Raw genomic sequence first — 16,165 nt, 5'->3', positions numbered from 1 at the left:
CAGCTATTTTAGGTTATTTGGCCTAGGATAAGTGATTTAAAGAAACGTGAATATGTACCGTTTTAAAAAGTCTCTATTGTGCTACGCAATAGGTTGAAATAAGTGTTTTTTGATCACTTTAATACCTTCTCATCATATACTGTATGGTTATGATGTCCCATTGGGTCCCAAGCCATACTTCATGGAGGCCATGGTTTCCATAAATGGCACTGATTATTGCCAAATAGCTGTATGCAGTTTGAAATAAATGGCTATATAATATTGGGCTATATTTGCACTAAACACAAGAGAGGTAAAAAGCCAAGATCTTGGCTCCACCCACTGTCCTAAAATGAGGAATAATTATGTTATTTGGGGGTTATGTGATGGAATGAGAATGCCTTCTGTTTTAAGAAGACTTTATTATGCTATCTAAGCTTGCCTAATAATTGTGCTTGCATTTTGTTTCTAGATGTACTCTTTGGCAGAAAACAAATAATTGATATCAAGTTATGGCTTAGTCTAGATCCAAACACCAGCATGCGATGCAAATTTTTCTATGCATGATGAATAAATCAGAATTCACCTAAATTCAGCCATGATTCTCTGTGCAGTTTCAGAGAAAAGAAGGCATTGGAAATTTGGAATACATGATTTGAAAAAGATACACATAAACTCAGCTATGATTCCCTGTGCAGTTGCAGGAGAAGACACCTCCATCCACAAAAACTAGGTGGATAGAGGAAATCCCCCAGCTGGGACATTGTATTATGACAGCAGGACCCACCACTGTCAGAATACTCTGATCAAACTGAACAAAATTTTTGCAGCATGTGCCTTTAGCAGGGACAGCGACACACTGGTCGATTTTCAGCCAGTCTTTGTTGAACCGGCAGTATTTTGAACTGTGTTCGGCCAGCTTAAGTTTGTATGGGTATTAGAAGAGGTTGACACGCTCAGATACTTATGCTTGTTTAGTAATTATATAATTAACACATATCTTATGTATATTTGGAATTCAACTTTCACATGTATGGTACATAAAGATATGCTTTACAAACGACTACTGATTTTTAAGTTACCTGCTTGAATAGCAAGTATTTAAAAGTCATTTTACATAAATCTTTTTTGAATTTATGACAACGTCTCCTATCTGACAGCTTAAAAAGAAATGTTGGCATTTGATATATTTTTCATGTCACTCTGACCTTGTTATTCTTTCACTTGAGTGCTTTTGTGGCTTAGAAAAATGAAGCCTAAAAAGAAGTCTAACAGTAACAAGCAATATACAACCTGCCATCTATTACAAAACAGTCAGGATGTCAGCTATTAGCAGATGGGAGGAAGGAGGTCTGTTAACAGTTGTTTCACTATGAGCAGGTGTCAGTTCATTTATCTAAATTTCCAACCAAGAGGCTATGGACGGCATGTAGTGGTTACTGTGCAGAAAAAAAGACTTACTTGTTTATTTTTAATTTTCATGTTAATAGGTCTGGATTTCTGTATGAATAGAGAAACTAAAGTGTATCATTTGGGAACAGTACCATGAAAAATTATTTTGACATTGAAGGTCTTCATCCAAAAGCTAATGTTAGATAAAAGACATCAAAGTGGAAACAATATATTTTTTTCAAACTTATGCTATTTATTCAGACAACACATTTATCTCAGACCAACTGCCAACTTGTGAAAATTGAATTGCCCCACAGTAATGCAACCCCATTAAAAGGCTATTTCAACTCAAAAACACATCCTGAAATGCTCAATATGAATTTTACTTAGCAGAAACTTTATCTTTACCTGCAATTGTTGCCAAAACCAGACCTAACACAATCTCTTTCTGTAGATAAAATAGTTTTTAGTTATAACCAATTAAAGAAAAAAATTTGCACATTTATATCTTCCTTTCTAGCACATTGATTTTCATAACAAAATTTGCAGACAGGACTTGCCGCATGGGAATTTGATCACTACACCGCTCACGGCTTCACATCTTCAGAATGGATAGAGGTCAACCAGTTCTGTTAGAAAATGTAATCATGTACTTGTGGTCTTCAACTTGCATTTTAGAACGGAGGACACAAAGTTACAGCTGGAAGTTAACTGCATCGCAGTATATTAAAGTAAACCCGTTCTTTACTCTTGCAGGCTAAAAAAACAGATTTACTTTAATATACCCCTCCTCAACTGCATACAGTATATTTACCTTGTATTCACTTGACATCTCATCCCACCCTTCAGTTACCATCCTGCTGATGCTTGGGTAGGGATCCAGATCAGCACCATGCTATGCAATACATATTTGCATGTTAATTACCTTCTTTAGAAGCATCTTCAAACTTGTTTCCTCCTTTAATAGGAATCTTTTTTTTTTTTTTAAATGCGTTTAGATGTTAAAGCTAAGCTATTTTAAGCTTTATAATGAGATTCGTGTTTGGATCAGATATGAATTCAAGGCAAACCTAGCCTGTGTGCTGTTTATGGACTCTCCAAACTAATTAGGCCTTTAACCAACCTAAAATTTCTAGCTGTTGTAATAGAAACAGAGTATCAGGGAACTTGGGTTTACATTACAGCAGAGTTGTGTATCTGTCATTTAGTGATGGGAGTGCAAAGTGTACACATTGGTGGGGCATAGGGTAGTCATTAACCACTTACCGCATACTGACGTATATATACGTCGGGTAACTTTGCGGGGTTATACCGGGATGATGCCTCTAGCTAGAGGCATCATCCGGTACCGTGGTTTAGTGCCAAAGGTCGGCTTTCCGTCGGTAATGACCGATGAGGCTTGGGAGCCGTTCAATCGTTACCCGGGTGAGCGGGAGGGGACGCCCCCCCTCCCGCCGCCTTCCATGACTTTTAACGGGGCTCCCGTCACACTGGGAGCCCCGAGCACCCAGCCGGCACGTCCGCCGGCTGTATGGAGTCCCGATCAAAGCCGAAAATGGCTTTGATCGGGTCTCCGATGACGTAACCCGGAGGCGGCGTCCATGACGTCACTTCCGGGTTACTGTGCTGCAAAAGGCGGCAGATTTACAAAAACGGCTGTATGCAAAAACGCTGGATTTGCATACCTGTCACTGCATATTGGTGTCACAAGGGATGTTTACATTGCTTGTGACAGCAATAAAAGGGATCAGATTTTTTTTTTTAAAAAAACTGTAATAAAGTTAAAAAAAACTAAAATAAATAGGGAAAAAAAAAATTTTAGCCACCGCCGTCACCGTTAGCTCGCGCACAAAAAAAACGTATAAGGAAGTCGAGCCGCGAATGAAATCGCTGTTCAAACCACACATGTGAGGTATCGCCGCGATCGCCAGAGCGTGAGCAATAATTAAAAAAAAGAGCTACACTCTAACTCTAAACTGGTAACCGTTAAAAAAAATTAAATCGTCGCCTATTGAGATTTCTATTGACCGTAGTTTGTCGCCATTCCACGGGTGCGCGCAATTTTAAACCATAACATGTTGGGTATCTATTTACTCGGCGTGACATCATCTTTCACAATATACAAAAAAAATTGGATAACTTTACTGTTTAGTATTTTTTAAAAGCAGTGAAATGTGATTTTTCAAAAATTTTCCAAAAAAATGGCGTTTTAAAGACCGCTGCGCAAATACCGCGTGACAAAAAATATTGCAATGACCACCATTTTATTCTCCAGAGTCTTTGCTAAAAAAATATATATAATGTTTGGGGGTTCTAATACTGGTTTTAACTTGTAAACAAAAAGTGTCCAAAATAGGGCTGGGGCTTAAGTGGTTAATAATGATGGATTTATTTTGCTGTACACTGCGAATAACTGTGGATTTAAACAGCTGGACATTGTAATTAAAGCTGGATCAGAGAATGTCTTGTATTCATTGAAAAGAATACAAGATGCTTTCTGAATGGATGAATTAGTGTATAAAATGCGAAATTACACCAACAGCACCAGGAAGATCAAAGTTTAAACTGAATTTGGCTTGCAATGTATGGCAAAGCAGCCCTCTGGACATTAGATACCAATCATTATATGTAACTAAGCAAGCTCAATCTAACTTCTAAAAACAGTTGTTTTTTTTCTGCAGTTCCACTTTAACACTGATTAGCCCTAATTAACTCTTTCATCCTCTTCTTCCCTCAGCGATTATTTTGCTGATTTTCTTTTTTTTTCTACTTTCAATTCATTTACTTCTAATATTTATACATATTTTCAAATGTAATTCATTTGTTCCTCAGTTTAGTTTAATGAAGCATTTCAAAAAGCGCAAAATTAAAAAAATATATATTTTTTTTATTTTTAAATAACTTTGCTATGCTTTGTAATGAAAACAAAATTCTAGCGCCATTTAACACTGGAAAAATTATACAATAAAATGTATACTTTTTATCGACTTTTGCTTTGAAAACTATTACTGGTCGAACTTCAACAGCACATTTTTTTTTGTTTCGTTACATTCGTGTATATAGAATAAATAAATAAAATATATTTTCAAAAAATATTAGCAAGCAAATGCCTTGTTTGTACTGAACAAAACAATATATGTATTACTTTGTTACCTTAAGTTATGTCAAAACTATCACAAATTCATTAGGGTCATAGCTGATATGCACAAATTGCTTTGGTCCATTAATGATGTATAGAAGGCTGAGGTGGTTAAACAAATATACAACGACATTAAATGTTGTCTTGAGAAGTTCTATGTGTTTACTTTAGGCTACATTCACACCTGATCGTAGCGTTTTTTACCGCGATTTTTACCGCGATTTACAGGCGTTTTTACAGGCGTTTTTTGTGCAGGCGTTTTTAGATTGAATAGAGACCAATGGAAAACGCCTGTAAATCTGCCCAAAAAGAAGCTCATGTACTTTATTGAGCGTTGGGCGTTTTGCTTACAGCGTCAAAACGCTCAGATGTGAACATGGGCCATTGAAATGAATAGGATTTGTCTTGTTGGACGTTTTGAGAGCTGATCCTAGAGCAGAAAAACTCCCCAAAAACTCCCCAAAAACGCCCCAAAACGCCTACATGTGAACGAAGCCTTAAGGAATCATTTTTTATTGATTTTGCAGCTATCCTGCTGTCCTATTTAAATGCTGTTCTTTTTTTCTGGTTCTACAGCTCTAAATTATATCATCAGCACTATGAACAACACTCACTATGGGGAGGAGGCAGGTTAATACAGTGTAGAGGCGAGCCCATGCCACCATTTATTTTGGCAGTATGGGCCAGGTTTTGCAGAAAACAGGCACACTAATGAGCCAGGTGTGTGCTGGGGTTATATTGGATCTGGGATTAGAGGTCAGTGGCCCCACCCACCTGAGGGGGGTCAGTCTATGAAAGGGAGCTGTAAGAACACGTTATTCCATACTGTCCACACTGGGACAGTGAAAGGCCGAGCCTATGAGGATGTAGCAGCAGGGAGCTGCATAAGACACAGTCAAAGCTGACGGAAGTACAGCGTTTTGTGCACAAGCACAGGGACTGTGTGTTTGATGGTCTGGAGGACCAGGGCAGAAGGCCCAAGCAGAGATACTGCAATCTGTGAACTGATTTGGGGGTGTCATTACCTTTACGTGGACACCCGCAGCGGTTCACAGAGGCCAGTGTGAACTGCCTGTGAGTGAGATGTGATCTGGGAACCCGCACTGAAATTGCGCTGTTCCTGCATTGGAAAAATGTAAACCGAGCCTAAAACAGGCTTTTGGAATGAAGTAAACTCACTGGTTTAAGACTACCAACCAGCTAAAATACCCCAAATCATCGCAATAGATACTTTTTGACTCTTCACTGCTTATTTCTATTAAATGATGTAGCAGAGTGGTTGTTTATTCCAAAGGACTCCAAAGCAGTCTCAGGCATGCTGTAGATGGCATTTGCATGTTCTGATTTTAGAGCCTTCAATGCTTTAATAAAAATGGATTTACACTATGCATTTTTTGCCTCCTGCTTTCCAGGATTACTAAGCCTCTATTAGGAGGGAGGAGAGAAGGCGATATCCAAGGTAACAGAAAGTAGTTTGCTCCACCTGAGCTGGCGAGGGAGTTTCAGAGAATTATTCACAATATGCCAGTCAGGAGGATGAAATACAAGTGTAAACTGTCCTACAGCAACGTTGATCAATGTTGATGATGTGTCTGGTTAGTTAGGCAGCCGATAGGCTTGTTTTATTGATCTGAAGTGAAACTGCGAAGTTGAACTTGTTATTAATTCTGGCAATGCCTTCCAAATGTCTGATCCTTGTTGTGTGTCACCGTGGCCCAAATTCTGCCCTGCGCCCTTCCCTGTTACAATCTGAGGGGAACAAAAAATGTCATGCACAGTGAGAAAGGACTGTTGCTCCAAATCCTATTTTAAGCAGTGGCACCCAGCAATCTAATATATCGCAGACTTGCTTCAACCCGCCAACCCAAGAAACCAGCAGCAACACTCTATATAAAATTCTCTAGTTCTATTTTTTTTTTGTTAGATCACATCACCTGACCCAATGCGACTTTCTCTAGCTAAAGACAATGAACAATGTTCCTAACCCCCCCCCCCCAAAAAAAGGGGGTGTAAAGTAATAAGGTTGTTAAATTCAAGTGCTAAATTAAAGTATTTACAAACGTATGCAGATGTATGCACAGCTATGCAAAACTTTTAAAAGAATTCAAAGTAATTTCCCATTGTTTTGATTTTTATAAACTCAAGACATCTGGACCAAAAGGATTAGCTGATTTTAACTCAGCATGTGAAATCAGTACTTGCCAAATAATGCAATCAGATGGTTTTATATTTCCTACATTCTGTCTCATTTTGTACCAGATGCCAGTATGGAAATCATTAAAGCAGACAGCATCAACGATACTTTTTCACTTTAAGTACAATTGATCCTAATTAGTTCATTTGTAACTATAATACTTACAGGTAAGCATTACTTCTCAATGAAATTCACAGTACTCTCCTGAAAATGGTTTTATCTTCCTTTCAGCACGGAGGGTCAACACTGTACAGGCATTATCCAGGGCTGGAAATAACTTTTTTGACTTAGGCCGTGCCATAGACAAATTGGAATTTAGCCGGTTCAGCAAGAATGAGGATGAATTTCAATCCATCTATGTGCAGGCTGCTTGTACTGAAGTTGATCTATCATTTGACTTCAGTGCAACTAGGCTGTTGGTTTTTTTATTGTGTGCCAGCAGTGATCATTGTCTTCTGACGGTGGGGAAATCTCCAGAATGCAATAGCACAGCTGGACGGATGCCTCCATCAAAACTGAGTGTTAATGCAGGAATCGAACGAGTTTCTTTCCTTCAACCCATGGTTAAAGGAAAGAAAATTGCATAATCTATGGCTTGCTTAAGAGTTGTATCTATGGATGATACAACCATGTAATCTACCAATGCAGATACAGTAGTTTTTATGCTGTTGGCTGTGTACATACGTAATGTCACACAGCTTAGGCCCTACTGCCTTGCACCATGTGACTTTCCAAAAAGTTGTACTTTCTGAAAAAGTGATCACTATTGGAAGCAAGAATGAAAAAATATCTTCCCACAGCAATACACTCCTCTGAGGGCTAAGCTAAGAAAGTTAACTGGAGCTCAGCAACTGCTTTTTTAATGGTAAAAGATCATTTAGGAGAGTTTGAGTTTTGAGTTTACACAACCAACAGAACCAGAATCGGTGGTGGGATCCTCTCGTTTCGCCCAGATTGGGCTTCTTCAGGATCTACTTGATGTGCAAGAGGACTAATGATATAACACAGACAATACATAATTGTTACATAGTGTACCTACAAGGCGTTCATTGCATATAGTCAAAAACCATAAAGTGATAAAATATGCTATTAGATCAAAAAACAAGCACCTGCTAGCAGGAGAGCAAAAAAAAAGGGCTGGGGTGAGGAGGAAAAGAAAGGGAAAGGGGGATGGGACGGGATTGAAAAGGGAGATGCGCATGAACCACTCTGCAGATGGCAGAGAGAATAGATGACATTCGTTCATCTATCCTTTCTGCCATCTGCAGAATGGGTTATGCGCATCTCCCTTTTTAATCCCATCCTATCCCATTTTCTCCCTTTCCTCTGCCATAGCATATTTTGTTTTTATGTTATAGCAAATTCTGTCTCTTTATTGTTTTTGACTCTATGCAATGAACACCTTGTAGGTACACTTTGTAACAATGAAGTATTGTCTGTATTATTCATTAGTAATATTTTGTGAACATCAAGTGGATCCTGAAAAATGCCCAATCTGATGGACTTAGGGACAAAATACCCGCAAGCCTCGTGGGTTAAGTCATTTAAAGCGGTAGCAGCGGCAACTCATTGCACTAATCACTGGGATCTTTCCCAAAAGATAGTGGCACATTGGTACAAGACCCCAGTCATCCTGGCAAAGTTCATTCCGTCCTACTCGCCATTATGCTGGAGGGGTTGTAGCCACCCAGCTAATATTTTCCATATATTTTGGTCGTGTGTAGGTATTTCCAGTTTTTGGAAGAAAATATTCCAAATCATGGCTGAAGTGTCTGGGATACTGAAAAAACCAGACCCCGCCTTAGCGATCCTCCACCTAGGGGTGCAGGACTATCCGTGGGAATTCCGAACCATTATGGTCCACCTACTTCTAGCGGCTAAGTTATGCATAGCTAGACACTGGAAGGACAGCTTAGCCCCTAGCCACAATGAAGTATTAGCGCAAGTTAACCTGACCTACCAATATGAGCGTCAGCTTGCAGCTAGGACTAGGGACACTGTTACGCCTTTTGACAAACAATGGGCAGCCTGGGTTCATTGGTATCCCTCTCAGTAATGTACCTGTCATGATACGGACGTTCCATGCTCCGCGTTATGCTCTGTTTTATGTATTTGCATTGTTTGCTCCTACTCACATGATTTGATCCCACACGGGTGACTGTATTCTTTAGTCATATTGTGTAACTATATTTGGTTTGAGATTGAACAATGTCACTGATCATTACTATTAGCTCCACCTCGTCTTGAGCGAGAGTTTGCTTGTTCTTTGTTCCTTGTTGTATGTGTATATGTTCTCTTGTACTTTGAAAACTCAATAAAAACCATTGAAAAAAATAAATGCCCAATCTGGGCGAAACGGGACAATCCCACTGCCACTTTTGGCTCTGTTGGTTGTATAATAAGCCTGGCAATATTGTTTATATGATTTTAAATAGTTTTCTCAGATTTTTACCTACGGATAATTAAATATTGTTATTTTTAAGCATATTGTTGTTTTGTATACTATTGTGACTGGCATCCCCCATATTCCCTTATCTCCCCTAGTGGGTAATTCTAGTATACCCTGTTTTCTCCAAATGATAAAAGATAGTTTAAGAATTATACTAGCATAACTTTTCAGTAAATATTTGGTAATGATTTTAACTTAACTTACCAGCAATTTAGGAAACAGCCTATTCGCCAAACAGAAAGACCAGTGATGAATTATTGTTTATAATGAGTTGATGTATTTATTGTGGTCTCACTTTGTGCCCAGAAAAAAAATGCATTATGAATATTTTATTATTTCATCTTAAAACCAAACACTGGGAAATCAAAGTGTTTGGCATTTGCCATTCAAAATAAATGACCTGCAATAACAGGTGTCCTGATTGGTCTATATACCTTTAAAAGGACTTAGCCATCCATGTTCTACATTAGAGATCTCCAAACTAGGGCTCTCCAGCTGTTGCAGAACTACACGTCCCATGAGGCATTGTAAAACTCTGACATTCACAGACATTAGTAGGCATGATGGGAATTGTAGTTCCTTAACAACTGGAGGGCCATAGTTTGGTGATCCCTGTTCTAGATGTCTGTTATTGTGTTAGGTTGCAATCCATAAATCTTATATTTATCTTGTGGATTGTATCCTGGTCTCAGTCTTGGTTCTTGCTCTTATCATCCTGTCCCCAGAATGTTCCTAATTCTCCAGTGATAGCCTAGTTCACGTCCATATACTCTTGTTTCTCAGTTTATTTTCATTCTTGATTCCAGCCAAATGCAAGCCTCTGTTACCCATCTTGCCAGTTATCCCTGAACTGCTGCAATAATTGGATTTTGACTGCCTGTATGACCTTAACTCTCTAGTGTGCCTCCTGCCCTGACCTTGGCATTTTTAATGATTACATCTCCTGCTCAACCCCTTCACTTAGACCACGATGCTCCTGCACTCTGCAGTGTAGTTGAGCATCATGGGAAACATAGTTCCAAAACATCTGGGGTGCCAAGGTTCACCATCACTGACTTAGACATTTAACTCTTCTTATCCCCAGCAACAAACTTGGCTAGCTAAAAACTAAACACTAGTCCTTAGTTCACCTTCACTGGGAAACAGCCTCCTGTTAAGGGCTAATAATCTGGCGCTTCCAATTCTGGTGCTTAAGTCCTGGGCACACCCAAGTACCAGCAACTAACATAAAGTGTCCTTGAACTGTGGTTGCTAAAGGTGAAGTGTCCAGCACCTGTGGCTATTAGACTTCAACAGAGATCCCTTCCCTACATTCCCATTCTCCCTGTTGCAGTTTCAATTTACACAAAATGTATACCTATATACACATACATGCCGTCCAATACAAAACCAAGTTATTTTTTTCCCAAGTGCTAGTTCTTCAGTACAGAAACCTATAAAAGCCAATCAGAATCTGTTTTGTGCTCTTCTAACTTCCAAAGAGTGAATTTTGATTGGTTGGTAAGGGTACTACACTTAAGACTAAGCATTATTCTTTGTTAAATAAGGAAGAAAGACACAGTGCAGAACAAGTTTCCTATCTAATTATTATTGATATGTTCGTCCTGGGCAAAGCTAACTTAAGGATAAATGTTCATTGCATAGGAAAAATACAGAAGAGTACTAAAATGATCTATGCTTTAATAAGGTGGCCTTTATTTATTTAAAATAAACTCTATGGGAAAATGACAATTGAGAATGAATTGGTTTAAATAGGACAACATATACCATTGTTATTTTAGGCACAATGTCCAACACAGCTACCTTAAAATATATCAAAATAGCAATATTAAATTTAAATAAAGGTAGTACAATCAACTAGTAAAATCACATTAGTGCCTTTAAGTATTCACATAGTGCAAATAGCACTGATGTACCAATAGCAATAGTAACCTAATTTCAGCTTTCTTCAGTTTAGCGCAGTGAAGTCAATGAGTTATAATCTATCAGTTTGCTATAGGTTATACATGCTTCATTACGTGCAAAGGGCATTCCATAAATCTAATAGCTGAACACATAACAAAAGGAATAATCCAGATGTTTATAATTACATTTGAATTACTTAGATATGCTAAACTGAATTTTCAAGCAGTCCACTGAAGTAGATAATCTATATTACAGCATTACAATTTGCATATTGTATATATGAAGCCCTTCAATTATAATATCCTTGAATCGCTGGATATTCTGTGAGTGGATTTGGCTGAATATTGGCATAAATGTGGTCTTCTTCCATGTTGTTAGACTGAAAGAAGAAAAAAAAAAACTATTACAACCAAACATCAAATAGTAAAGTCAGGGTGTTTTTTCTTAGAGAATAAGTATTCGCATCCTCCCCATCAACTCCACCAGCCCTCTCCCTTACCCAGGGGAGAGAAGTGAAGCAGCGCTCACAGCATGAAGCACCAGAGTAGTGGGTGTGGTCATGGCAAAATGTGTATCATACAAGGTTGAGAAATGTATAACACAGAATACAGGGCACAGAACTAATTACTGGGTGACATAGGCCAGTGTAAAACTAAAAATTAACTTCCAAAAAAAAAGCGTATATAGCCTGAGAAAAAAAATGGTACTTTCTCGGTACCACCCAAGGAATGACTTCATGCCATTAACAATATTTCCAATTATTATAAAAATATAAATCTTTATTGTAACAGAAATATGATTAAAAACATATATTGCTAGATATGGCTATGGCTAGGCCACTCTAGGACCTTAATGTGCTTCTTTTTGAGCCACTGCTTTGTTGCCTTGGTCGTGTGTTTTGGGTCATTGTCATGCTGGAATACCCATCCATGACCCATTTGCAATGCCCTGACTGAGGAGGTTCTCACCCAATATTTGAAGGTACATGGCCCCATCCATCGTCCCTTTGATGCGGTGAAGTTTTCCTGTCCCCTTAGTAGAAAAACATCCCCAAAGTATAATGTTTCCACCTCCATGTTTGATGTGATGATGGTGTTCTTGGAGTCATAGGCATTCCTCCTTCTCCAAACACGGTAAGTTGAGTTGATGCTAAAGTGCTTGATTTTGGGCTCATCTGACCAAAACACTTTCATCCAATTCTCTGAATCATTCAGATGTTTATTTGCAAACTTCAGACAGGCCTGTATGTATGTGCTTTCATGAGCAGGGGGACCTTGCGGGCACTGCAGGATGTCAGTTCTTCATGGTGTAGTGTGTTGCCAATTGTTTTCTTGGTAATTATGGTCCAAGCTGCTTTGAGATCATTGACAAGATTCTCCCGTGTAGTTCTGGGATAATTTCTCACAGTTCCCATGATCCCTGAAACTCCACAAGGTTTATCTTCCATTTGCGAATAATCGTACCAACTGCTGTCACCCTCTCACAAAGCTGCTTGGTGATGGTATTGTAGCCCATTCCAGCCTTGTGTAGGTCTACAATTGTGTCCCTGACATCCTCCGACAGCTCTTTGTTCTTAGCCCATGGTGAAGAGATTGGAATCTGATTGATTGGTTCTGTGGACAGGTGTTATTTATACAGGTAACAAGCTTTGATTAGGAGCACTCCCTTTAAGACTGATGATTGATAGGGGATCAAATACCTTTTTTACTCATTAAAATGTAAATCAATTTGTAACTTTTCTTGTCCTATATACGCTTTTTTGCATAGATGTCTGGATGTGATGCCTCAATATTAAATACCTTGACAATTTTATTAGTATATTCAAAATTGACTTTCCTTCAACTTCCAAGTATAGAGTTCCTCCTCACAGTGCTAAGCCCCCCTCCACATGGTACTGACCCCCCCCCCCAGTGCAGAGCATTCCCACCGCTCACCTGAGAGTGCCAGGGGAAAAAGGCTCTGCCTAAAGTGAATATGTGCTTTACCCATGCTGCATAGTAAAGTAAAATATTCACTTAATACTTTCAAGGTCAAACTGAGCAGCAAGGGAGTAAACAAAGTAAATATAAGCAGCTGTGGTGGGGAGGATGTTAAAGAAGTGAACGTGTTATTTGACCTGCATATGCAGAGCAAAAAATCTAATCAAAGAGTTTTTTGGCTTTTACCAAATACACATCAGCCTGCCTTTTTTGCCAGCTGTTCACCATGAGTGTGAATTTTTGTTTGTCAGGGCTGGGCGTTGTAATCAGGACATTGCAGCGTGTTTTTATTGCTGATAGCTTTGAAATATCTGAAGATTAAATTTCAGTATGAAATTTCAATAGTGGCCTATATGTAATATAAAGGGCTGGTCAATGGCTTAACATTGGTTGGCAATTTCAAACTCTAAAGATGGCCAAAAATGGATTGAAATTTGGCCGGTTCAGCAGTCTGGCCAGTTCAGGCTCTAATGATGGACTTCTCTTGAACCGATCTGCAGCACCGATCAGTGTATTCTGACAGTGAAGAATTCCCGCTGTCAGAAAACAATGGCACAACGGGGAGGATTCCTCCATCTACTTCGCTTGTGTAGATGGGGAATAAGTGCCTTTTTTTTTTAAAAACAGCCAGCCAAGCTGATCAAAAAAGATGATACACGTATAACAGTATTACTATGGTTCTCATCAACACAAGACTACCCCTATAGCTACTAATGCTATAGTGGATGTTTATTTCTTCAAGTTCAAATCCCCTCCTGTACCAGGCATAAAGGAAATAATACACAATGTTGAATACATTAAAAAATATTTACATTATGTATACAGTATCTTGAAGTGTATTTCCACTTTTGTAGCCAAATTGGGATAACACCTAGCATAGCTTTGAGACATCAATCATGCGGGCGCTAAGGCTTATACACAGTGAACAAAAAAAAATAAAATAAAAGCTTTACAATCAATTATTAGAATGCCCTATTTAAACACTAAAAGGTATAACATGAAGAAATTATACAAATATTAGAAAAATGCTTTGGGACTCGAGAGAATTTAAGGAGAAAAAGGCCCACAAATTCAAGAGGTTAAACTAGTAAAACTTCCCAAAATCTGTTTTTATGTTAGCTTCCTGAAATATGCCATACAGCAGGAACCAAACTGGAAGATAAATTGACAATCGTATATGGCATTGGCATTTAAATGATAGGGAATAACCTAGTGCTGTCATTTTAACACTTGGAGGGGGGGGGGGGGGGGGTAGTGGAAAGTCCTCATTAATCCGATAATGCTTCTCCAATGCAGAATGTTGCATTACAAGAAGTCTATTGACAGGTAAGTCAGATATCATGTATGAAATTTAAATGTGTATGTGTAATTCAAATGTGTATGTTTACTATTCATTCAATACAACATCACATTTATATTGATGTAATGGAGGAAAGCTGCGCACAGAGAACAATGAGCTAAAAAGGCTGCTAGTACAAAGTATATCAAACCAAAAAGACAATGTGAAGATGGTACAGCTCCACTAGATAAATTAACTAACTAAAGGAAAAGAGGTGAACCAATGTCCATAAGTCCATATAGAGGAAAAGGAATCAATTGCTGAAAATGTAGCCACAGAGCGTACGCTAGCCCCCATGCAGTCACGCTGTTCCAGCCGCGGCCAATCAATTGAATAACATGCCTGTATCAAGCAGCTACATGTGAGTTTTTTAACCTTTTTTTATTAATAAAATCCGTACATACTTCACCATGTGCGCCCCCATTTGTATTATTGGAGGTCATCCCCATAGTTAATTTATCTAGTGGCGCTGTACCATCTTCACATTTATATTGATACATAGAGAAAAATCCAGTAGGTTCCTCACCTCCTGGGAAAAACATACTGGACCAAATGTGGGTGTTGCTGGCTTAACTTCTTGTTTTTTATGCTTCCATTTCCTGAAACAAGAAAAAAAGGCATTTTATTTTGATCAAACAAGTTTTGTTGTGATGCCAAACTAATTTAAAGATTAAATTTAGTACATGGGGGGGATACAGTGCCAAAAAATGTACAACGTCATTATAAAAGGCATCATGCACACAGGGGGCATACAGCGTGAAGAGCCAGCATAATCAATCTCCTGGAACCTGAGGCTCCTGCATACAGATGCCCATTGAGATGAATTAGAAGATGTGGCAATACACGGCTATGCATCAGGATACAAGGACTGTAGCATGTATATGAGTATATTAGCGTTCTATTTAACCATGCCCCTTTGAGACCCTCCCACAGTGCAATTTGGCCATACCTACCAGTGCAGCTTTACTACCCTCCTCCAGGATCCATCAGGGCGGTTGGAGTCAGATTAGTACTAGAAATTTTGGATTAGTAGGGGTAGGGGTAGGGGGTAGGGGTGTGGGTGGGTGTCCCATAAGACCTCTGAAGGTATAGTGTGATATCTGACACCAAGCATTCAGATACCATAGCATACTAGCATATGCTTTAACCACTTTACTACCAGTCACGTAACCTCTACGTCATCAGACTTTGCGGGGTTATACCGGGATGATGCCTCTAGCTAGAGGCATCATCCCGGTACCGTTGTTTGAAGCCGACGGTCGGCTTTCCGTCGGTAACGATCGATGCGGCTCGGGAGCCGCTCGATCGTTACCCGGGGGGGCGGGAGGGGACGTCCCCCCCCTCCCGCCGCCTTCCGCGGCTTTGCTCGGGGCTACCGTCCCACCGGGAGCCCCGAGCACCCAGCCGGCACGTCCGCCGGCTGGATGGAGTCCCGATGAATGCCGGAAACGGCATCGATCGGGTCTCCGATGACGTAACCCGGAGGCGGCGTCCATGACGTCACGTCCGGGTTACTGTGCTGCAAAAGGCGGCAGATTTGAAAAACGGCTGTATGCAAAAATGCCGTTTTCGGCGTTTTGCATACAGGGAAGTGTAGTGGAGGGGTCTAGGGTCTTTTAGACCCTCGATCCCTCCATAAAGAGTACCTGTCACGACATATTGCTGTCACCAGGGATGTTTACATTGCTTGTGACAGCAATAAAAGTGATCAGATTTTTTTTTTTTTAAAAACCTGTAATAAAGTTTAAAAAAAAAGAAAAAATAAATAGGAAAAAAAAAAAAAAAAAAA

The 16,165-nt window shown here is 39.3% G+C and overlaps 1 protein-coding gene across 1 annotated transcript in view; it reads right to left on the bottom strand.

Annotated features, from left to right (window-relative positions):
• Positions 1-10,959: 10,959 nt before the first annotated feature.
• The window catches only part of CD226 (CD226 molecule), a 93,663-nt gene continuing 88,457 nt past the window's right edge, over positions 10,960-16,165 (bottom strand). Inside the window, exons 5-6 of the mRNA XM_082259320.1 lie at positions 14,903-14,975; positions 10,960-11,437 (exon numbers count right to left, since the gene is read on the bottom strand). Coding sequence (XP_082115446.1) covers positions 11,348-11,437; positions 14,903-14,975 — 163 coding nt within the window. The 3' untranslated portion in view covers positions 10,960-11,347. The remainder of the gene's footprint in view (positions 11,438-14,902; positions 14,976-16,165) is intronic.

The sequence above is a fragment of the Pelophylax lessonae genome (assembly GCF_965119305.1).
Source record: "Pelophylax lessonae genome assembly, chromosome: 5".
Taxonomy (NCBI): Eukaryota; Metazoa; Chordata; class Amphibia; order Anura; family Ranidae; genus Pelophylax; species Pelophylax lessonae.
This window is presented reverse-complemented; position numbering and strand designations above follow the sequence as displayed.